General features: G+C 35.8%; 1 protein-coding gene across 2 annotated transcripts in view; it reads left to right on the top strand.

The window, feature by feature from the left end:
* Positions 1–25,819, top strand: part of ZCCHC7 (zinc finger CCHC-type containing 7) — a 253,674-nt gene that overhangs the window by 212,767 nt on the left and 15,088 nt on the right. For both annotated transcript variants that reach the window (XM_066367651.1, XM_066367652.1), the window contains exons 6-7: positions 3,824–3,859; positions 23,845–23,940. In XM_066367651.1, the coding sequence (XP_066223748.1) occupies positions 3,824–3,859; positions 23,845–23,940 (132 nt within the window). The remainder of the gene's footprint in view (positions 1–3,823; positions 3,860–23,844; positions 23,941–25,819) is intronic.

Raw genomic sequence — 25,819 nt, 5'->3', positions numbered from 1 at the left:
TTGGATGACTTGATGGCTGTAATTTATGAAGAGCCTGCTGACGAGACTTCAGAGTAGGGGCATACTTTTCAACGAAGGCACGTAAAATTACATTTCTGTGCATATGGGAAAGTGAAGATGGTTGAGTTCAGAGGCGGGAATGCTTTTCTTCGCATATCTTTTCATTTGACCAATTTTAAACGAAATTACTCTTTTATTTTTGTTACTCACCATCAATGAATATTGCTTGTTTTATTAAATCTTTTGTTTTGCGGCAGTGACTTGAGGGGGCCAGCTCCTAACAACAGAGGCTTTGACAAAGCACCAGAGGATTCTGTTAAAAAGTTGTGTTTCGTAATTGTAGTTGTCGTGTCAGAGCCTAACTGACTTGGAGCTGAAGGATTTTTGTGAGATGAGTAGCTGTGCCAGCAGGGACCCAAGTCTCCTGGGCTGGCCGCGCTCTCATTAAGATTTGCCGCTAGCAGTGGCGGTGTTCAGCATGTATGTGACGTGCATTCTGTTATTGTATGCTTGGCTTGTCAGCCTGCAGCTTTCTGACACTCACTTATGTCACTCTTTATTCAGAGAGGAAGAAGCTTTTGATAATTTGACAAGACAAGCTCTTAAACGATCTAGGTCATGGCCTTCACTGTCTGTGATTGTGAACATATTTCCTGAAAGCCCTGTCACTCATCACAGCTACATTTTCTCCCGGGGAGCCACAGGCCTGTCCTGGTCTCTTGTCAGCTCATACATTTTGGTTATTCATATACCAAATACAGTACTGGGCTGGGGTTTTTTTTCTTTCCTTTTGCAAATGCTAGCATGTTAGTAAGGCTAATCCTTTCTCCTGTGCTGTGTTCCCAGCAGGGCTGCGTTCAAGGGCTCTCTCTAGTACAAGGCAGACAACTGGCCAAGGGGAGCTGAGAAGGAGGAAAGGCCGCTTAGTGCTGTTTTTGTGTTTGTTCATTGTTGTGGAAATATGAGAACTGGTGGCAAGGGCCTTGTCTATTGAGCACTTGAGTCTTGGTCTGCTGTCAGGGGCTGTTTAAGATTGAGTGTTTTATTTTCTTTGATGTTCACATTTGAGAATAGGGAAGTGGGAATTAAACAACAGATGCACTAAGCCGTTGTTCTGGTAAAACAATAATTAGCACCTGATAAAATTCAATATGGGTCGAAATGCACAATATCTACTCTCAATTCGTCTGGTGTGGCAAACTGTGTTGATTCATCTTTGAATTTTATGAATAATAACACTGAGTTATTCATGTATGGTTTATTATACAAAATACAATAGAGGGGAAAACTAGTTGGGCAAAAGTTGGCAAACAATATAGCACATTGCTAAAACAGATGTACAAGTACACTCTGTTTTCAGTGGGGAGACTTGAGAAGGCCTTTGGCTTGCCATCCATATAAGTGCCAGGAAGGTGAGATCACCAGGGCAACCAATAAATACAATTGTATTGTATTTTAATAGTTTGTTACATAGTTTATTACATTTTCATCTTAGATGAATTCCATAGCAGAGTAGATATTCATTTTAAATATTTTTAAATAATTTTAAAATAATTATTTTCTCTAAATTTTCCATACAATAGGTATATAAATATGGATACTATGACATTCTATTTGATTTTTTAAAATGTATTCGCTAAGGAATAGTAAAAAAAAAGTAGAAGTAACAAGCAAAAAAATTTTTTTTTTAATTTATTGCTGATACAGTTATATGTTAGATATTTAGAAATAAACATGTGTGCTTTATATTGGCACCTATTTTGAAGTGAAAAATATTTCTTTTTTTTTAACCTTACATGGAAATATATTATATAGAAAATAGTGAACTGAAACTATGCATGGGAATGTTGAGTAAAAGTACTTATGAGTTAGTCAAGTAGGCTTTTTTAAAATTGTAATACTATTGTGTAATAAGAGAAAAGTTTCATATCTCTCACTGCTAATTTTTTATATTAGCCATTATCTTCATGTACAGAGCAATCAGAGAATTGTTAAAAAACCAAGTAATTCTTTTTTTTATACTAAATTGCTGCAACACAAGAAAAGGTCACATGGTAGAGTGGCATTCTGCCAGTGTATGACAACTCAGTGATTGCGATTTTTCAACCGTATTATTCTGAGGATACTGTGGTAATCAAGAACTATCCATAACTAATGTATAAATAACTGCTTGCTTATCTCTACAGTAATCCACTCAAATTATGTATACACAGCAAAAAGCTTATGATAGAAGGTAGGAAATGGGTATTTAAAGAAATGTGTGTTAGAATATTATGTGTAAATATATATATAAATAATTCTATATATTCTTAAGAACTTTGTAACCTATTTGTGGTTGTTATTTGCTACCTAACGTGATCTTTGTCTTCTGAAGTGACTTTCTACTTTTTAAAACTAGTTTTCTTTCGATCAGTGTTGTTCATCTATAAATCACTGTGTATAAGTGACTTTTTTTAGTCAGATACTTTAGCGTACGTGAGAGTGACACTTAAATTGGAAATCTGACCACTAAATAATCTTATTTTCACACCTTTTTTTAGAAAATTACATAGGATAGTTAAGCTTAACAAGCATAATGGATAATATATTCAGCATAGTTGGCACATACCTATTCATTTTTGTGGAGTCACTTATGATGGTATAATCAGACATTCTGCCATTAAAAGTTATTTTCTGAATTATTATCATATGCATAGTATTTTTAGATGGTATGAATTATCTTTTCAGTTTTATCATTATCCTAAAAAACAGAGACAGGAATGACTAATCAGGTAGAGAATTACTTCAAAGTGTATGTCAAAGATTATAAAGATTTTTAGAAAGATTTAAATCATTCTAATTTTAGGCATGCCTGTGTATATGTATATATACAGTTACTTTAAGATTTGCGATTTACTTAGTTGGTAGTTCAGTTTATTAAAATTATTGCTATAGTATAGTTATTATTTAAAAACTACTTTCTGTCATCAATAGTTCTTTTTCTGAGGAGATGGTAAACCCATCAACTATTCATAAAGAACTTGGTTAGAAAAAGTGTCTCTCCTTAACAGAGTCATAATTCAGGTACAAGGAAAGAAGATTGATACATGTGTCCATAAAAAAGTATCTCCTTAAGTGGTTTCTGTTGTTGCTGCTGCTGTTGTTTTTTGTTTTGTTTTGTTGTTACCTTTTCTGGTACATCCATCTATTATAAAAATTATTGAGGTTTTATTTGTTTTTTTAAGTTATATATCTATAAATGTAAAAGTAGAGAAGACTTTTAAGGGAAAAGACATGGACTTTAGATTCTTGAGATTTGTTTTGTTTTAATACTCTTGTTATTCTATTTCATAGAGGAGTGAAAGTTAGAAAGTGATTAGGTAAAAGATGACAACAGACATCAGAGATATATCACGTTAGTGAGGTCTTCTTAAAAGCAGCTGCTATTAAATTGTTTTCTATCATACTACCAAGGTTCAAAATGTTCTTTTAAAAGGTGAACTTGGTGAGTCTTATTGATTTTGACTACTGCTGTTCATTTATCAGTTTAACTGAATTATGGCTCTTAATCACATCTTAGTCCCCAGAACTTCTAACCCGAAAAGAAGAAAGAGAGAGAAAACTTTGTTACTGGCTTTCTGACAATGGCAGGGAGTGTGTTAAACCAGTGTAAAATTCAATTAAACTGTCTAGCCAGGTTTTTGAAGCTGAAATGCAGACCCTTTCTGTTAAGCTTCTTATTTTCCTGTGACCGACACCAGTGGATGCTGGGTTATGCCAAAACCAACAGGCTGTAAAGTACCTTGTTTCATGCTCCCAGCTGATCAATATTTTTATTTTCCAGGCTTGCCCAGAAATCTGGAGGCAGTATCACCTAACGGTGAGTAGAAACACCTTTTTTATTTTCCCCAAGACCTCACCTATTTATCCTTCTTGAACTGCCGACCATAAAATATAGACAAGCATCTCCTACTGCAAGATAATAAATATCTGAAGAGTTTTTGCACTGAGAGAGCAATAATATACTTTTTCTCTTTTCCTCTGCCCACTACTCTATTCTTTATCTTCCTGTTCTTAAAAGATTTTAATTTTTTTATTATATCACTTAATGATTACATCATGATCACTCCCAGTCTTCCCAGACTATATTCATTAAATTGAAGAGGGAAAAGTATGCTAAGAGCCATAACAAATAATAGTGATCCAATGTCTAATGTGTTATCTACAGTCCACAAGCATATAATCTACAATATCTTCCATTATCAATTTTCTGGCTTTACTGAAATATTTACATCTATTTTTTAATAAAGCTAAACAAAGCTTAGTATCCTTCATGTAGAACAATTCAACTGTCATATCCTTAAGCCCCTCTTGACTTACTCAATGCGTATAAATATCTGCTCAATACCATTCAAGTTATTCAATTCTCTGCTTTCCTTTTATTGTGATTTTAGACTAAGTAGAAGCAGAAAACATAGTTTGTTATGGAATCAGTTGACTAATGCTCAGTATTATAAAGTCAGTTTATTTCTAATATTCATCTTAAACAATTTTGATAATTCACCATAGCCCTTCTGGTCATTTCTTTTAATGTATCAAATATGTTTTGCTGAGCAAAAGCCAGTAAAAATTACTCTTATAATTGTGCAGCTATACAATGTAATTAAAAGCTGTTTTTTAAAGTTTAGCACATTAAAAAGTTTTCCGTATTGAAGACAGATAGTAAAATTGGAAAGGGCAGAGTTTTTACAAAGCATATCTTCTTACTGCCTTTCTCTTTTGTAAATAAAAGGTAAACCAGTAGGTAGACTCATACCCTCAATATTTCTACGAGAAGTCCAAGAAGCAAGGAATAATATCAGGTGGATTGTTTCCACATTGTGTTTCACTGCTCAATTTATTTAAAGATTCTTAGCTGAAACTATAATTCCTCAACCATCCCTCAATCCCAAATTGGGTTTTCTTAAAATCTTTAGTGAAAACCAAAAGAAACACACACACACACCCATATGTTATACATATATTTTACAACTCTAACTTATATGGAAACATAACCTAAACTTGATTGAAATCTAATCATATATTTTCAAGATCACAGTCACAATTTGTATAGCATTTTTATCAGTATTTTTATTGAGTAGTAGCCTAATGGATTTGATGTTACATTTTCCCCCTTTTCCCCTAAACTGGAGAATGCCAATCCTGAATCCTTGAAGAGCTGCAGCACTCCTTTAAAGCCGCTCTTCGTTACTTGCAGCTATGTTCTTTTATATAACCCGCATCGAAGACTAGAAAGTGATGTTTAGTACAACAGAAATATTTGAAAATTTGTTTAATACTATCACTTTTAAAAGACATAAATTGTAAAAAAGAATAGTTATGGAAAAACCAATGAAACAAAATGAATTAACTTGGAGGGAATTACAATATATTCTATCTATAGATATAACAAGATCATTTTGAAAAATCTATGTGTCTGAATCTAGAATCCTGATTAATTTTCAAAATAATATTGTACCAACTCTCACAATTCCTAATTATCAAGTTTAAATTAATAATTAAGAATTAGGGTTAGTTTCCTATGCTAGTATAAATGCAAATTCTGTATATTTATAAATATGTGTACATATGTATCAATTCATCTAAAATAAAAGTTAAATAATTATATACATAGGCAACATCCAAATGTGTACAATTAGGCAATATTTATTCTTGAATAAATGCAGAATGCATGGTGAGTTTAGTCATCTTCAGCTCTTTTACCAGGCGATGGACTGCCATCTATTGACTCATAGTAGCCCTCACATGTGAATGTGACATCAGTCAAAGCAATGACCAAGTAATGAAGCGTAGGTTAGAATTACTGCTGTATATTGATTTAAATCAGTCTTCTTAAAACTCTGTAAATTTCTACACTTAATCATTAGTTAATTTTTTTTTCTAACCACAAATTGTCCATTTCTCACCCAAAATGAACTGTGTTTTTTGGAGGGAGAAATTGATTAGTATATTTAGTTTGGAAATGTTTGTTTACATTTGAGAACTTTTTGTTTTTCTCTTATCTGCCTTCCAATCAGGAAGACTGGAAAGACATTTACATAGCCTAATGTTGAGCAAATATAGTTGAAAGTCTATCCAGGAATCACTCTCTTTAAAAGTAAAAATTTTTTTAAAGCCTACAGGTTAAACAGAGTATTATTTTTCAAACATGTAAGAAAGATGGTAAAGGTGATTGATATAAATAGACTTGTGAAATGTTCCATATCAAAAAAATTTTAAAACACATTCTAAAAGAATATTAAAGAAGAGACATGTTCACTGTTCTCAGCAATATCATGAGAGATCAAATAAAACCTCCTTAACAACTTGTATCTGAATAGAGAAGCTTTTTAACCAACCTGACTAGCTTCACTACATTAATAAAAACTAAGACCATCATTCTAAAGGATACATGCTAATAAAACTCTAAAACACTGCCTATACATCTATATGAATATATGTACATATATAGTATTTGGCTATGTTGTTTTTCTTGATATACAGTATTTTATTTGCTATGAAGTTGTCATATAATTTAAGAATTTTCGATGATCACTTTGGAGACCTGCATGGGAAAAAGAAAAACGTACGATTTTTATTTAGCAATTAAATAGTTTTCCCAAGTAGTTTATATTTACCTGCTTCAAAATGTTTAGTTATTTATGTTTTTTAGAAAGTTTTTTAATCTTCAATAATATAGCATAATTCTTATATTTTAATTTCTATTATATTTTTAAGTTTTGGTATCGCCTGACTTTGTTCTTTTTCATCTTTCAGATAACTCATTCTAGATAAAATTTTCCCTCTTTAACTATTCAAGAAGGAAAGTCCCTTCCCCCGCCCCCCTCTCATTTCTAGTCTCATTTATATTAAAAATCCTAGGCCAAAATGGCCACCAACAGAGTTTTACAATCAACAGAATTTTTCATTAGTAGAATCTATAATTTAACATGCTCTGGACATTTTGTTAATCTTGATTTTAATCTACCTAAAAAAGTACCTAGAAGTTTGCCATTTTGAGGCTATGTGTGTTAAAAACCAAAAGGACAGTACGTCTTTTATGTTTAACTTTGCCCTTGGATTTCTTTGTCTGCATTGTTAAAATGTTTTACAACCTCTACCTTTTTAAACTAAGAGTTAAAGCAAAAAGCAAATGTAACCCTTTAAGAAGAATTACATTTTAAATGTTTCTTTATATATAATGTTTGGAATGCCTAGAATTCATACTTCAAAGAGTAAAATACTTGCTGTCACAGAAATGGGTAATAAAGTTTCCTTGTCTCCCTTTCTAGCCTAGGGAAGACTTGGGACCCGAGTTTAAGCAGTTAGTAGTAGTAGTAGTCTTACCTGAACTAGTTGAATGCCAGAGTGTATCTTAAGGACCTTAATTAAAAATATCATTTCACTCTGCCACTCAATTTTCTCTCCTTACCGAGAAACATCAATTTAGAAATGTATTTTCTGGATTTTCACAGTATGGATATGAGATTCTTATTGTAAACAAGAATGTACTTTCTAAAGCATCCTGTGCCATACCACCAAGTAGGTAGCCCTAAATGTCAACAGATATAAATTTAATTTTAGAACCATGCTTTATGGTCCAAAGGAAAGGCATTAGGAAGTGGAATTTGATTGTGAGGCTATAGCTATACGAAAGTCTTTATCCCATGATTGTGATGTAAGGTCAGGTGGGCAGTTTTCTAGTTACCTAATAATAAAATGGAGTTTTTAAATATGTTAAAATGTGAAATCAAGAGTTTCAACAAGTCATCCTTAAACCAGAATTTTTTCTTTTCTGGAAAAAAGAAAACCCTCCCTTCAATAAATGTTGGGAACCCTACATCTCTTTCTGAGAGGTCATTGGCTACATAAACAGAACTGCAAAACCCACAAGAACCCCATCTACATACATGGTAGATGTCAGGTGATAGGTCGTGTGTGTGTGTGTGTGTGTGTGTGTGTGTGTGTGTGTGTGTGTATAAGAAAATAGAACTGGTGACATACTATATAGTAAAGTGTTAAATATTAAATTCCAAGATAGAGTGAGGCCTAGTTCTCACTCTATTTTGGAGTTATTTAAATAAACTTTCTCTTTGTACCATTTTTTGGGGGCCTGGTATACAGATTATCCTAAAGTAACACTTTAATAATTCATTTATTTTGGTAGTTCACTTCACCTTGCCAACTTCCTGAAGACCCAGGAGTACTTTTGTTTACATTTACATTTCTTTTTTTTATATCTGACATCACTATTTTAATGTTTTGATTGGTTAAATGTTGTTATTGAGATACTGCATTTCTGCCACATTTTCAGAGATTACATTAAAAATACCTTTGGTACTAAAACACTACTGGGATGAATGTAATTGTGCTCTGATGATTTAGAACAGTGGCCCCAATCCTTTTTTGGGCCACGGACCGGTTTAATGTCAGAAAATATTTTCATGGACCGGCCTTTAGGGTGGGACGGATAAATGTATCACATGACCGAGACAAGCATCAAGAGTGAGTCTTAGATGGATGTAACAGAGGGAATCTGGTCATTTTAAAAAAATAAGACATCATTCAGACTTAAGTATAAATAAAACAGAAATAATGTAAGTTATTTATTCTTTCTCTGCGGACCGGTACCAAATGGGCCATGGACCGGTATTGGTCTGCAGCCCAGGGGTTGGGGACCACTGATTTAGAAGGCACATGACTATTTTGCTGTACCTCAGTTCCATCTTTCCATTGTAGTACCACAAAACAAGTCAGACCGCTCTATGCTTAACGTTACTTGGTGTCTAAATAAAAAGAATTTTCTGAATAAGCATTGATTACTTATTTTCTAATACCTGTACTACATCTGTGATAACAGAGATAGAAAATACATTTTGGTCATTGATTAAAATTTTTAAAGATTTTTCAAATGGAAATTTTATATGAATACTTTAATATTTATTTACCTATTCTTAAAGGATTCAGTGTGAACATTTTGCTGGCAATATTTTTACTTCAATTTTACCATGTTTTGAACTTAGTATAGAAGGTAATTATTACAGTTACAGAGTAGGTCAACTGATTTTTTTTAATCTTTATTTCCACTGGCACATTGGACCACATCTTGCCAGAACTTATCATTCGAAGCAATTGGGAAATGCAATTTCAAAGTAAATGAAACCTGGAATTATCAATCTCAATAAATGAGATTCATTTAAAAATAAATACAATTTGCCAAATCATCAAAAAGCAATTTTCTAAAGCTTCTGTAAAAGAAAGGGGAAGACAGTGAGTGTTGTGAATTATAAATGCATATGTTATTTTTCCTCTCACAATGTTCCCTCAGACATTTAAACAGTTTGTATAAAACTTATTTTTGAATGGGAGTAGAATAAAATTATTTCGCTTTAGACATAATTTATTTCTATTTATTGAAGCACATGAGAAAATCTTCATATTTTGTTCTTTTCAAGCAAATATTGAGGTATCATCCCCTTCAGAGAAATTTCCAAGTAATTGATTTTCAATATTTTAATGAAGAAATTAATGTTCCAAATGAGAAATCAATATGGCGTGTTTTGAGCAGGTTATTTTTCTTGTGTCAATATATTTAAATATATATATATTAGAATAATTCTAGTGTAGACTTAAGTGTTTCAGATAATCAAGCAATTAAAAGTATGCAGTATCACAATTTAGAAAACATTCATCATAAACGGGGCTAGAAGCAGCTGTGTTTTTGCCACCTTCTAAATATCTTTAATGTTCTGATCACCCATCATTGTGATTTCTGTTCATTTTTTAGGTAGTTCATGTTACTCACTAATAAGCTAATTGAATCAGAGGCTCAACTTTAAACGTAATTTCTTTTCTTCATTTGACAAAAAAAAAAATGTCCCTGTGCTTTTTTGTCTGCCCCTTAGAAGTTGGGGCAAAGACTCTTACATTTAGGACTTAACATATTTACACTGTGGGCTTCAAGTTTTACTTCTATTTTAAAGTTTTAAGGAGATATTTGTTGTGGTCTTCGTATTTCTTATCTGTTAACAATGTTTTTCCTGAAGATGATAAAAAGGTGGAAAATTACATTTGGGTTTTTCACTATCCTTTTCTCTGTTCCCTAGGTGTTCACCTTGACTTACAAAGGAATTACAGTTAGGTGTTATAGGGGCAATTTTCTCTTGATATTTAAAATTTTGCATAATTAAATTCCATTTCTAAGTATTTATAATTTTAGTATATATCTTTTTTAAATCGTTTCTTTTTCTTAAAAAAATATATTCATATAATCCCAAAGAAAAGTATATTTTTTTTACTCACAACTCCACACTTTGGAGAAAGTGATTCTATTATGACAAAATAACTACAAACAGGTAGTCTGAGAATTTTATTTTATTTTTATTTATTTATTTATTTATTTATTTATTATTTTTGTATTTTTCTGAAGCTGGAAACGGGGAGAGACAGTCAGACAGACTCCTGCATGCGCCCGACCGGGATCCACCCAGCACGCCCACCAGGGGCAATGCTCTGCCCCTCCGGGGCGTCGCTCTGCTACGACCAGAGCCACTCTAGCGCCTGGGGCAGAGGCCAAGGAGCCATCCCCAGCGCCCGGGCCATCTTTGCTCCATTGGAGCCTTGGCTGTGGGAGGGGAAGAGAGAGACAGAGAGGAAGGAGGGGGGGGTGGAGAAGCAAATGGGTGCTTCTCCTATGTGCCCTGGCCGGGAATCGAACCTGGGTCCCCCGCACGCCAGGCCAACGCTCTACCACTGAGCAAACCGGCCAGGGCCTAGTCTGAGAATTTTAAAAGTTCATGCAGTTTAAAACTGTACAGTATCTGACTGTATAATAAATTTTAATTTAAAAATATGGAATAGTGTCTATTCTTTGCCATGTTAAATACACATCACAAGCTTAGAAGTAATTTGTAGAATATTTTTAGCAAATCTTAGTGATTATTTTTCATTTGTACTTTGAACAGGTGATTCGTGTCATTCCTTAAACAAATATATTCCAGATGATTAAACTTGTCATAATATTCTCTGGACATTTCAGTGGAAATAATACAACTAAAGAAAGTATACTGGACCGATGACATTTTGTATTAAAACATTCCTTTTAGTAGGTATGCATGTGAATGACATAGATTTACAGTAATTCCTAACAGAATCACTTAAATACTGACAGTTATAATCAACCATAACCTTTAAGGGTTTTGGTTAATCATTTGAATAATCTGCATGAAAAGACTCCTGAAAGAACCCCTTGACTTACTGGCATGAACAGTCTCTGAACTAGTGATATATTTCTTGTTGTGATACAGACTACAATAGTAAACTTTAGTTGAATTAAGATTATGGTTTTAAAACCTAAACCTCTTGAATGACCAAAAGTTAATGAATTATTAATAAAATGCTTTAGATTTTATACTTGAAATTTATTTGCCATCTGATCCCCACATACCAGGAGGTCATGAGAGTTATGTTTTTGTATATTTTTAAGTATTTTCTCCTAGCTATTTTGAGCTCATCAGTGGTCCTTCAAGACCAACAACTCTGGTTTTTTTAGATATATCAAAAATATTATATGGAGAAAATGTGCCATATTTAGAGAGCATTTAACTGAAAAAAATTTTATATCTTTAGAATTAAAATGGTCTTTACCTTAATTGGTATACCAGTACACTGGTAGATCACTTTAGAAACAGGAATTATTCCATTGGAATATTCAGAAATAAGCTTTGTAAAAAGAATTTACATATATAAATTAATTGGTAATAAAGCTATCTCATTATTTTCATTTCTTTTTTCCAAAATCATGTAGAACCAAATCTATTAGCTAGGTTATAAGGTCTTCTTTATAATTTTATAATATGTCCATGTCTATAAATACCATTTACGTAAATATTTTTTATTAATGTATTGAATATTTGTGAATTACCCCACATGCCTTTTCGTTTAGGGGTACTAAGTTTTGGATCATTCCTTAAGTTTGTACAATAAAAATCTCAATTTTGTCTTTCTTAGATCTCTTACATTTTCTTATTTTACAGTTAGGCCTTATTTCCTTCTTATTTTACTGAAATCTTTAGAAAAACATTTCATAGAGGCCCTGGCCGGTTGGCTCAGTGGTAGAGCGTCGGCCTGGCGTGCAGAAGTCCCGGGTTCAATTCCTGGCCAGGGCACACAGGAGAAGCGCCCATCTGCTTCTCCACCCCTCCCCCTCTCCTTCCTCTCTGTCTCTCTCTTCCCCTCCCGCAGCCGAGGCTCCATTGGAGCAGAGATGGCCCGGACGCTGGGGATGGCTCCTTGGCCTCTGCCCCAGGCGCTAGGGTGGCTCTGGTCGCAGCAGAGCGACGCCCCAGAGGGGCAGAGCATCGCCCCCTGGTGGGCAGAGCGTCGCCCCCTGGTGGGCGTGCCGGGTGGATCCCGGTCGGGCGCATGCGGGAGTCTGTCTGTCTCTCCCCGTTTCCAGCTTCAGAAAAATAAAAAAATTAAAAAAAAACATTTCATAGAATTGGCTGGAAGGGCAGACTTATTTCTGAGGAAATTACTAGACAATTCTTTTTTTTTATCATAATATAGGGGAAAGGTTGCCAACTTTGGGATCAGATGTTGGTTCAGATTCTGGCTCTAGATGTGCAAACCTAGTTAAAATATTCATCTTCATCTGAAAAATGGGGATATTGTTGTAAGCAGGCAATGAGATGATAAATGTAAAAGTACCTGACACAGTACCTAGCACAGAGCCCGTGTTCAACACATGGGAACTGCCATGCGGCACACCCGTAGTTTCCTCATACATGTAGAGGTGGCCTGTAGACCAATAGCCCAAGCTCTAATTATTGTAATGTCTTTGAGACGACCATTGTATGCGTATGACGAGAATATTCACAATGACCTCGTTACTCTCTGTCTCCTGAAAGTGTTTCCTTCTTATAGTTACAGAAATTAAAATACTCACAAGCAGTGTCTTTGGTTAACAAAATTATTTACCTCAGTTTTTATTTTATTTTCTAATTATTTATGTTTGTCTTCTGTTCTAGAAATGTAGGTAACTTTTAATTAAATATAGAAAACAAATTACTTTCTTAATTTGAGTTGTTTTAAAAAGCATAAAGTCATATAAAAGTAGAGTACAAAAATACTTTAGGCTACTTTCCTTCCTAATGAAAATGACTGTATAAAATATGTGACATATAAAGATATAATCATATCATTTTGGAAAATATATATTAGGTTAATAAATGTACAATTCTTAAATGCTAATTTTGATGTTATCTGAATACAGTTATCATAAGCAAATAAATCTTTGCTTCCTTTGGAAATAATGAGAATAACATGAAGTCGAATAATTATCATACACAAACACCAATTATAATACTTTCTGCTTGGGGTAGAGGGTTTATGTTACTCAGATGAGGAATGAAACAAATAGATATCAGATTTTTGCACTTCAGGTAAAACTGTTTCATGCCTTCACATGACTGATGCCAGAAACCGGCCTGATTTCACAGCAGAATGTTGAGATGTTAGAGCTTGATCAGTTGTTTTTGCAGATTCCCACCCGTATTCCCCTGTAAGTCCAGCAAAAAAGGCAATACAAAAATTAAGCAACTTTCTTGGTGCATGGGATTTATATCCTTTCAAAGAGAATTCCTGTTTTATTTTTGCTCTTTATTTTAAGACAAGCAGGAGCTAAGATGGAGAATATTGTAAAAGCAAAAATGCATTACTTCCCCCCTTTAAACAGGTCCTTACAGCTGTGGAACTCCCTGCCTTTGTGATTGATGGTTAAAAGCATTTTTCAGTAGAATAAGCAGGTTGGTGTGTGGGGAGGGGGTGTTCTGTGTATTGTAAGTCATGTGGAGTCATGGTACAAATGAAAATCTTGGGGTTTATTTGGATCCCCTGTGTATTGGATAATAAATATAATAAAGCTATGGTTCTATTAGTCTATAATTTTTTCAGTGATGATCTGTGTACAATTGTATGCAGTATGTATAAGTAGATTTGAATATGTTAAAGACTTAATAGGGTTGGAAAATGCATATTAATACGGATTCTATGTTTTATAGTCCACCCCAGGAAACAGTCAGATAAATATCCATGGATTCACATGTGTCTGTGTTCTTTTCTGTCCCTTCCCCTATATCTTGTCACCGTGCCCCCCTCTTCCCTCCACCCCGCATCAAAGCTTGTGGTCCTTTTCCATCCATGTACTAAAAGGTTCTTTGTAAACCAGGCCATTTGTCCATCATTGTTTGGGGTCCAAACAGTGGTAAGATACCCTGTCACCGATCCCGCGTGCTATGAATGGCAGCTCCTCTCCGGACAATTGGCGGAGGGGCCGAGAAATATTCCTGAGAGGATTATTTAACCTTTCAATTTAGAGGGCACAAAGCCTGGCTGATTAATGAACTTTCTGATGGGCACTGATAAGCGGATCTATTTCTTTATTTCCCCTAAAAGTGATTCCTTCTCCTGCCCATATTACTATAATCTTAAACATAAAATGTGGCAAATAGATTAAAAAACAGCACTAAAGAGTTTATCTGGCTGGCAAACTGAAGGAGGTAAATTAAAATTGGTAATGACAGCAGTGGCTCGGCCTCGTATATGGTTTTTAAATGCACTGTGTATTTTGAAGAGACTTATTCTCTAGCACGCCTGGTAATGACTGCTTTTGGTGCACAGTCTGGGGCTGGCTTCTGTTATCCCCACCCGTCCCCCCCCAAAAAATGAGTTGTGTTATCTGGATGGCTGCAGACACATCCGCATCCCCCTTTCTCACTGCATGGGCAGACAAGGTCGATAGCATTACAAGGTATTTGTGGCAGTGCTTGTTTCAGTTTTCAGAGCTGCCAGTTTCCAGGCGGATTTGAATTACAAAAGAAGAAGCTGGCATGAAAATTGAAAGGTTTTATCTGCTGGTCTGAAGCCTCATAGCACATTGCTTATTTATGCAGTCCATTTGCACCAGGAAATATAAAAAGGAAATACATTTTTAAAATAAGGCCATAAAGACCCAGATATGTTTAAGATGGCAAATAAAATATAGATACCTATAATATCTTTCCAGGAAACGATTTTCACTTAATGTTGCACATTACTTCAGAAGAGCATTATGTTGCTGTCATAAATTTGTGCATTTGTGTCACTATGTAGGTAGTCTCTGGGGATTAAGAAGGAAGCCTTTGCTAACTTACTTTAAAATTAAAATAGACAGGGATAGCTCTGCAATTTGAGAGCCACATTGGAAATATTTAAATGGGGTGGTAAATTAAACTTAAACTAACATTTTTGCATTCCATGTAAAATTAGCTATGGCCCAGTGAATAAATGCCACTACCTTTGGAGAAAATTGGGATGCTTTTTAAACCATGAAGATTTGGAGCATTCAGGGAGTGAATTACTGTGATCCTTCCTGTCTTGCTTATGCTCATTGTGCTCTGCTTACTGAGGTTTTCATTTTGTTGTTTTTTGGGGGGGTGAGGGGTCTTATTTATAAAAAGAAATTTATAAATTAATAGTTTAATAAGTTATTTTTGAAAAGTTGTGTTTCGTTTCTTTTAGTCTTCACATAGATTGTCTCTTAGATGTTGCCTGGTGCTTACTGTTGTTAATATATAATCTTTTTAGTATTAGAAGTTATACCAATAGTTTACCTCTATTCATATTATTTTAGTGTAGTTTCAGCTTACTAAAAAAGAGACTCATGCAATCCTTTACACTCTTGGTTACATAAAATGAAGATATAAGTATACAGACATACAGTACTGTAAGGCCTTGAATAATTAATAATCTTCCCACTGGTCATTTGCAACCTTCAGCCAATTGGTTTGTAAAACTTAGGAGCATCCAAAAGAGGAGTAGGGAGGAAGTTACGTGTGTGTAGAAAGTACCAAATCAATAAAGCAACACTCTTCATTCTGCTGCAATTCAGAGGAACACTGTTTTAGAATCCATTTTCCAATAAAGAAAATTACTCTCAGCGAAACCATGAGAGATGCAATTTTTTGCAATTTTCATTTTCACCAGATCTGGTACCTTTCCTGTGTTTTCATGACCTGGACTAATTACTTCATGTAGTTGGTTTTTTTTTTAACAGAGAAAATATCAAAAGCATACACGTCTGCTGCATGCTAATGATGTGCTGTACATTTTTTTCATGAATTTTCATAAGGATTTTTTTTCTACGTAGCATGTGTGGCTTAATGATGTAATCACCCGATAGACTAGAAAATGCTCCAACGGAGACGTTCCGGTCTGTTGTGTACATAATACATGTTTCAGAAATCTGCCTAATTAAAGAATTACCCAATGGATTGTGAGTCTGTTGGGTACATGACATCGTTTTTAACACAAAAAAAAATAGGTATATCATTATATATAGTGCCTTTAAAGGCATTTTTAGGATATAGTGAAAATTAGTAGCAGTGTCCACTGGAATACAATTGAATTCTTTTTCTTATCACTGAGAAAAAAATAAAAACAAAATATTCCTAAAGGAAGCTTTGTTTTTAAATAATTTTAAAGCCTTTAGCTTAAAGAAAATGTCTCCCAGTATTCCTCAAAGGGAAGTAATAGTGTATTTGCCAAAATGCTGTGCTTTGTCCAAAACCGTGGTTGGAATAAGACCTGTGTTCAGATCCCCAGGTGTGAGGAGGACCTCATCCCAGGAAAACACTCAAAGGGGGGACAGGGCATCATTTGTATCTGGTCATATGGGATCATCGTTTTTGCCTACTCACAGATTCAGCTTTGGTTCAGTTCACTGCTTGGCCCATCTTATAAATTTCTTTCTTTGATTCCTTTAGACCTCAGATACGACTCTCTTGACTATATACCATTTACATTTCTGTTGGCACCTATATCTTGAACAATTCCAAAGGAAAGGGAAGACACTCATTCTTCTTTCCCTGCCTACCCTTTATGAAACTAAACAAAATACTTTGAAAACTATCTGTGATCTCTAGAGAAGGCAGGAAAGATAACATGATTAAACAGGGGGAGTATATTTTTAATTCAAACTTTTGTTCTGCTCAAACGTCAGATTCATACCACTAGGTTCCTTCTTCAATTAAGGGGACTATGATCACGATGGCAAGCTTTTGGTTTGGTAACATTTTCTTGAAAAATTCTATATGATTACTTGGATTTTTTTTTAAATACACAGATATTAAAGAGAGGCTTGTGCTGTTAGTGAGTTTATTGAAAAAATAAGTTGACTGAGAAAACTTTTGAAAGAATAAGGTTCTGAAACATGAAAAGCATATGGATTTAAGAGGTTCAAGTACAAATGTGACTTGTTCAGAAAGACCAGAGCTAAAAGCTCAATACTTTACTCAGAGTTACATTTGGTTATGAATACGTTTACATCTAGTACTTGACATATTTGTTTTTAATATATGTTCATTTAATAAACTGGATTAATAAATAAAAACATATAGTCTAGTTTTTAAGCATATGTGTATGATCATAAAAATAAGTCCATGTTGTGGTCATGAAAGTAGAAAATTCCCTTTAATTAGTGAAATTGGTTGCATTTCCTGTATAGTAATGAGCTTCAACAAAATGCAAGGCCTCATTGGATCAAAGTCAGTTTAGATAAGGGCAGCTCAAGGTCACAGAGGGAGATGCCCAGCAGGTTCATTTGCATAAAAAATTACTGTTAGGAATAGGACACTGAGGCAGCTCTGGCGTTTTGATCTCTTGGCCTTTGTCATGGAGATTCCTAGTAGTGAAGGGAGTGAGGCCAGTGTCCCAGATAATGATTAACTGTTTTAATGGCATTCATTCATTCATTCCGCACTAACTACTCATGCAGAAAAAAGGGTTATGTAAAATGACGTTAGAAGAAAATCATTTGTAATCGTTGCATCGGGCTGCACTTTGAGGAGACATTAGGAGTAAATCCGTGGCGTGGTAGGCTTATGCTTTATCTTCTGATATTTACTGAGTTTACTGGTGCATGAAAAGCTTTCAGCAAGAATAGCAGATGGGATGGACCTTTCATAGGTAATGCTATCTACCAGGTTATTACTTCTATATATTGATAGTAAAGTAATCTCCAAGATATCACCCTACAAATATAGATTATTTAAATGTCTGTAACAAAAAAAGAAGAAGAAAAGAAGAGCAGCTTTCATAAATAGTTCATTTGGTATCCATCAGGTCAGTCTTTAGGTAAATTTTTTAACTTATAAAAAGTTCTAAATAACTACATTTGTTCTCTGAATTTAACTTTTCATCTGCATTACAGAGGTGTATGACAGAACTCTAAACTTAGAGCTAATCAGTTGACATATTCTGCTGTAAATTGGACCTCTACTGTTAATTAAAAATAAAGACATGCTCCAAGGCAGAAGTCTTGAATCACAAATTTATATTTCTACCACTTTAAATAGCTGTAAGGTTTTTGTTGTATTATAGTATGAAAACTTGTCCACTGGAAATCGTTATTGAGTTTTCAGTACTGTATTCTAATACAGAAATGTTCTCTAATTAGGTAAGATCTAGGCTGATTTCATTCCTATTAAGTCCTAGTACATGATAGTTTATTAAAATGAGAGTATGTAGATAGTGTTTGTCATGTCATTTACTAATTAATTATTGTGAAACAGCTTAGAATTTCATAGCACAATATAAATACGTTTGCTATTTTTATTAGTAATAATGGAAGTTTTTAACTAGTGACATTATTCAGATGAATGAACATCCAAATGTTTACACTTCATCCACGGGCATAAATGAACAGTGGGCAAAATTTGAGGCTTTTTAAATGAGATTAGTTTGCAAATAAAATATGTGTCAACTTGAAACATGCTTTCAAAATCTTGATTAAAAAGGATCTCTTTATCACTAGTACTGTTAAGACTGAATTTCTATTCTCTGTGTTACTAACTCCTGCCTGATTCTGCCAGAGTATATACCACACTCTCAATGTGAGGCCAGGGAGACACTTAGGAAGTCATGTTCATTTATTCAGGTGTTTTAATATATAAAAGCATCATTTTATAGGTTGTCTTCAATGACTAAAATGTATTGGATACCCATATGTACTTTACATATGCATTACCTCATTATTCATTTATTAATATTTACTAAACTATTATATGCCTAGTCCTGAGCTACTACATGTCATGGCCCTGTTCCAGGATCTGGGGGGCAGCAAGGTACTAAAAACAGACAAAATACCTATGAGTGGGGGTATGGACAAAACAAACAAGTAAAATATATAGTATATCAGCTGCAGTAAGTGTTGAGGAGTTTCTGAATAAAAGGCAGTGAACAGGACAGAGAGCACCAATTGGAGAGAGCTAGCTATTTTAAATAGGGTTATCAGGAAGGCCTTTCTAAAAAGATGATATTTGAGCCAAGAGATGAAGGAGCTCTCCATGGGGAGAGAGTGACAGAGCAGTGTTGGGACTACTTCCCGTTTCCTTAGACTTAGGCAATAAAATAAAGTCTGGGAAATGTTGGAGTCTTTAACACCTACTTATTCACCACCTATTTATCGAGCGCTTACTATGGTCTAGGTCAGGCATTGGCAAACTTTTTCTGTAAAGAGCCAGATAGTAAAAATTTTAGTTTGCAGACCATGTGGTCTCTGTCATAATTCTGCCCCTGTAGCATGAAAAGCAGCCACAGGTCATCTGTAAACAGATGTGCCAGGCTGTGTCCCAATAAAGTTTTATTTACAGACACTGAATTTTAAATTTCATATAATTTTTATGTGTTGCAAAATATTTTTTTAACCATTTGAAAATGTAAAAACTATTCTTCCCTTGTGAGCCATACAAAAATAGTTGGCCAGATTTGTCCAGCTGGCCATAGTCCGCCAACATTTATGCTAGACTCTTGGCACAAGAGCACATAGTGGACCAAGCAAAGATCCCTGCCCTCATGCACCTTACAGTCTAGCTATAATGGAAAGGTGGGTAATTATATAATAAGTAACCAGTTTAGTACACTAGAGATGACATAGGGGAAGGTGGATCAGGAGCAGCACAGCATAAATAAAGGTGGCCTTTACCCTGTGTGGAGGTGAAGGGAATGGACCCCTGGAGAGTTGTATAATAATGTGACTTTCCTGCATTCTGTACTCCTAAGGAGAAGCCAGAGTTGCAGTAGGGGTATGAGGAAGTCCCTACTTATATTGATAGCACTCAAGTTTCATGCCTGGATATCCCTGCTAATTTGGTTCTCACCAGCCCACTTCATCACTACTTCCTGATTCATCTTGTCCTTTTGCGTCAATGGACTCTCTTATTCCAGTGGAACAAACATAGCATATTGTCCTTCTCATCAGTGAATCTGGAAGTCTTAACTCCAGGATAAATTGCTATACATTTGCACAAACAAATATAAATAGAAAAATTTATAAACACAGGTCAGTTTTTCAGAGAACATTTATTTGTGGGGAGTGTGGATTGTCCTTTCTGTCATCGGGTATAGTTTGCTAACAGCTGCCAGCTAGTTAGTGAGTACCTACTATTAGCTTCAGACTGCCTTCTCATGCCACTTAAATCCAACACTCTACACCCTGGTTTATAAAGCTTTAAGTGATCTGCTTCCACTCCGCCTCTAGAAGCTCCTCTTCTGCTTTTCCTTCACTAACTAAACTTCCGAGTTTACAGATATTTTTCAGACACTGATATATGGCAAGCTTAGCCCAGTTTAGGGCTTTGCACTACCTGTTCCTCGTGCCTTATGCCTGGAATGCTATACCCCCAGTCGTTGAATACTACTTTCCTTCTTGATATAAGGACTGACCATCCCATTTAGAGTTTCTCATTTAGTTTTGCTCATTTCTATGTTACCTAATCTTAGAACACTAACTGACATGTATTAAGCACTCAATATTTTTTTAAATCAATTAACGAAAGACTGCATCTATATACTCTTTTTGATACCCAGCACCGGTGGAGGCATCCTTGGATTTACATTCTGCTCTACTTGTCCCCTTCCCTTCTCCCATGCAAAGTCTAGTTTCTTGAAAAGTCATCTGTGTTCTCTTGTTCAGCATCTTTCTACTTGTAATGAACCCGTTACAGTCTGACTTGTGACCCTTCCCCTCAAATGAAACTGCTCACAACAGTTTGCAGTTACAAACAACTTCCTGATTGCCAAGTCCAGCAGATTTCATTAGTCTTCATGTTACTTGAGCCGTTGGTAGCTTTTGAAACGTTATCTGTTCTACCTTCACATGCATGACACCATCTCTTTTGGTTTTATTCTTTCTCTTAAACAACATTGCTCAGGTTTGTAATTTTGTACCACAGTCAAGTAACATACTTATCTTTTCAGATGAAAAGATTATTTCTGCTTAATAATTTCCTTTTTCCTGGTATTCTACTACCTAAACTAATTTATAAACCACTATAATGAGTGGTATTTGCTTATGTGCATAGTTGTTAGAACTGTTGACTTTTAGCTAGTCTTAATTTATGAACCACATTTTTTATTGGAGAATATAAGACATTTGTTGGTTATGTTTTCTATTATATCCCGATTGATAATAGCTGAGCTTTTAAATTCCATTTTGTATAGCATTTGTAGTCATTTTCAGTAGAAAAGATCTTCTGGGTTATTGTCATCCTCCAGTATTCCATTTTAGGAAATAGGAGCTAAAACTAAGGTTGTTTGAAGAAGATTAGGACCTGTATTTTCCACTGTCAAGAAAATAAAACCCCCACTGTCAAAAAAATAAAACCTTCACAAACCACCTCTTTGTTACAGGATCCCAGTAAAGAACATAAGAAATAAACTTATTCAAGTTTATTCTCAACCATCCAGTCTCCCTTGTTCCCCTCCCCAAAAAAGGAAAGAACAAGAACAAAAAAAATGGGGTAAGGAGGAGAAGGAAGATTAGGTTTTCTCCTTCAGTTTAAAGCCCCTGCTGCTTCAGCAGTTTTGCTCAATCTATTTTCCCCTTTCTCTTCCCTTTTAAACTTCTCCATCTATACTAGCTTTTGCATGGGTTCAGGTCTCTCCCATTCTAATAGCAAACTTCACCAATATACCTCTTTCAGGTACTGCCTTGTCTTATTCTGCCCATTCTTATTCATGCTTCTCAAAATCACAAGGACTTACTGTCTCCTTTTCTTTGACTTTTTACTTTATTTTTTAAATTTTTTATTGTGAAATATAATATACATGCTGAAAAGCGCATAAAACATGTACAACTCAATACATTAGTTATATAACACCACTATATTCGAGAAATAGAAAATTGCAGCTACCCTGAAACCCTCTGTGCACCATTCTTGTCCCCCTGGAAGTAGCCACCTTCCTGGATTTCTGGGTAATCATGCCCTTCTTTATAGTTTCACCACCTTCGTGTGCATCTCTTCACTATTCAACCTATTACCTTCTACTTTCTACCTTCCCACCAATTCCAGAATTCTCACAATAAAGATTATCCATGATCAGTTGTCATATCTAATGATGTTTCTCAGTTCTGAACCCACCTGGGAAGAGTAACTTTGCAGATCAGCTCATCCTTCTTGAAACTACTCTCTAAGATCTGTGACTATTATCCGGTGGCTCTGCATCCTTTAACCTTTCCTTCTCTCCCCCTTAAATAGTGTTATGCCCAGGGTCTGGCCTTACCTTGCTGCTGTTCACACTGGCTGTGGCAGTCCCGTTCCTCTGGTCATCTCAGCTTCCCCTGTTAAGCAGATTACTTTCAGATCTAATCTTCAGATGTGTTTCGTAAGCTTTTTATTTTTTCCCCTAAGTTTTAATCTTACATAGACAACTTCTTGATGTACAATCTTCATCCAAGACTCAGTATCCAAGACCAACTTTGTCATCTTTCCCTCTACATTGGCTCCTTCTTCTCCTGCCTTTCCTGAGTCAATTGTTGGCACCACAATTCACCACTTCACTCAAGATAGAAACCTGGACCGCAGCCTGATTTCTCCTTTCCCTCATTCCCTCTCACCTTGTCGATGTTCAAGTACCAGCTTTATTTCCTCATGTAATTCCCAAATCTATTACTTTTCCTTATCCTTGTCACTCTTGTGGTTTGGGTCCTCATCCCTCACGGGGAATTACTAATAGCCATTAGCCTTTCTCCTGCATCTAACCTTCTCCTGCTCATACTTACCCTCCTTGTAGCTACAGCCAAAATGGTTTTTCCAAAATACAATTCTAACTATTCTGCTCCTACACTTAAAGCCTTACACGTAACACTAGATAAAGCCCCAGCTTCTTCACACAACTTACAAAGCCCTCTGTGTTTCTGCCATGCTTTTCTCCAGCCTCATTTTTCTCACACCTGGTCCCACGTCTTACCCTGTCAGCAGGTGTACTCTTCCTTCGCCTCATGCCATTGTTCATGCTGCCCCCTTTACTGAGGAGTCTCCGTTTGACTTGTACCTAATTCTTTGAGAGTAAATTTAAATTTCATACTTTGAGGAAAGCTTTCCCTGACTGCCTCACCCCATCCAGTGCTGGATCTCCCTTGCTACTGCATTAATATGTGTACATACTTCTATCACTGTGCTTACATTGTCCTGTCATTATCTATTTTTGCCTGTCATGTTCTGCTAGCCTATTATTCCTCTCTATCTGAGATACCTAATACCTAACACAGTACTGAGTACATGCTGAATGGAATGAGGAGTCAGGAAGGAGAGGAAAGCACACATTGATGTTGAAAATAAAAGAATTGTTATCTTGATATACACCGCGTCCTTTGAATGTGAGTCTCCACACTAAACTCCAGGAGGCAATATTTCTGAGGACTCTTACCTAAAAGAGCCCTTTTATAAAGAATGATATTTTAATTTTCTTCTAAAATTTAATAAACCCTTACAAATATTTATGTTGCAGACTAAACCTGGACCACCCAAAAAACCGAAGACCCCTTCTGGACAATCAGCCTTAGTGTATTGCTACAACTGTGGTCACGAAGGCCACTATGGACACGTAAGTCTGGGTGGCACTTGGGCATAAAGCTTTCTGTTGTTGAAGAAGTGGTTGACGAAAAATGAACTCAAAAAGAATGTAATTCTGACCTGACCAGGCAGTGGCACAGTGGATAGAGTGTCAGACTGGGATGCAGAGGACCCAGGTTCGAAACCCCGAGGTCGCTGGCTTGAGCGTGGGCTTACCAGCTTGAGCCACAGTCACTGGCTTGAGCATGGGATCATAGATATGACCCCGTGGTTGCTGGCTTGAACCCAAAGGTCACTGTATTGAGCCCAAAGTTGCTGGCTTAATCAAGGGTTCATTGCTTTCCTGTAGCCCCTTAGTCAAGGCACATATGAAAAAGCAATCAGTGAACAACTAAGGAGACTAAGGAGCTATGACGAAGAATTGATGCTTCTCATCTCTCTCTCTTCCTGTCTGTCTGTCCCTATCTGTCTCTGTCACACACACACAGAAAAAGAATGTAATTCTGAATGCTTACTTTTTTATATAAACTAACATCCTGAAGTGAGATTTAATATAGTTTCAACTGATTTACTTCTCTCATCCCCACCAGAGTAACAGATCCGCCAGAGCACATTCCTCTAATTGTCTTAAATATATGTGAACACGTTAGACTCAAACAGAAACAGCTCATAAAGTCAATCTGAGAAATAATAGCACTCAGCTGAATGGTAGCTATTCTCATGAGCTCTTACGATCTCTATTACTTTGAAATAGCCAAATCATGATTTTAGACTTCTGAGTAGTTCTCCAGTATCTCCAGTAGTCCCTGACACCGTGTTCAGTTAAATCTTTGTCACTGACATTTATAACATTTTATTTATTTATTTTATTTATTTATTTTTTTTACAGAGATAGAGAGAGAGTCAGAGATAGGGATAGATAGGGACAGACAGACAGGAACGATGAGAGATGAGAAGCATTAATCATCAGTTTTTCGTTGTAACACTTGAGTTGTTCATTGATTGCTTTCTTGTATGTGCCTTGACTGCGGGCCTTCAGCAGACGGAGTAACCTCGAGCCAGCAACCTTGGGTCCAAACTGGTGAGCTTTTTTTTTTTTTTTTTTTTGCTCAAGCCAGATGAACCCGCACTCAAGCTGGCGACCTCGGGGGGTCTCAAACCTGGGTCCTTCCACATCCCAGTCCAATGCTCTATCCACTGCACCACCGCCTGGTCAGGCCATCACTGACATTTATATACTGATGCTCACTAGTGGGAAGACAGGCTCTGCATCATCAACTAGCCTCCTACCCCACAAATGCCCTGCGTCCCTGTCCAGTCTGCACATTCCTAACCTTGACTGCAGGGGCCAGGCTCTATGTGTTTAGATGCTGAAGTGTCAGAGCAGAAGGAGCTGATTGCTGTAAGGAGGGACTGAGTCTCCTAGCCAGTGTCTCATGAAGTATGAACCAGCAGCAACTCATCCCAGAGACAGGCTGCACTTCAACTAGACTCAGAGCCCATACATCCTGGGAATCCTGAGGCAGACGAGGAAAGACAATGGTAGCAGAAGTAGAAAATGTATATGGAGAACTGCATTGCCAGTCTCCAGGTAGGCTTCTAACAGCCTAGAAACCCAAATAAACTAATATCAAGTCAGATCTGATGACAGGAGGTGGAAAGCTTATAGAGGGTAGGGAGTCCTCGAAATGGGCAGGCATATCAGCAGTAGGATGGAGAAATAGTACTGCAGGTCACATCTTGAAATCTGACCATGAAATTTCATTCATGTAGACCTTGGGGCTAGAACCCTATGCTGTAGGGCGAGACAAAAAATCTGGCAGAAGAAGTGCTGAACGAAGTCTATCCACAGATCAAGTTTATCCTCTACACTAGAGCAGCAATACCATGGTGTGAAGGGTAGTAAATGA

The sequence above is a fragment of the Saccopteryx leptura genome, chromosome 2 (genome assembly GCF_036850995.1).
Source record: "Saccopteryx leptura isolate mSacLep1 chromosome 2, mSacLep1_pri_phased_curated, whole genome shotgun sequence".
In the NCBI taxonomy this organism is placed as follows: domain Eukaryota; kingdom Metazoa; phylum Chordata; class Mammalia; order Chiroptera; family Emballonuridae; genus Saccopteryx; species Saccopteryx leptura.
This window is presented reverse-complemented; position numbering and strand designations above follow the sequence as displayed.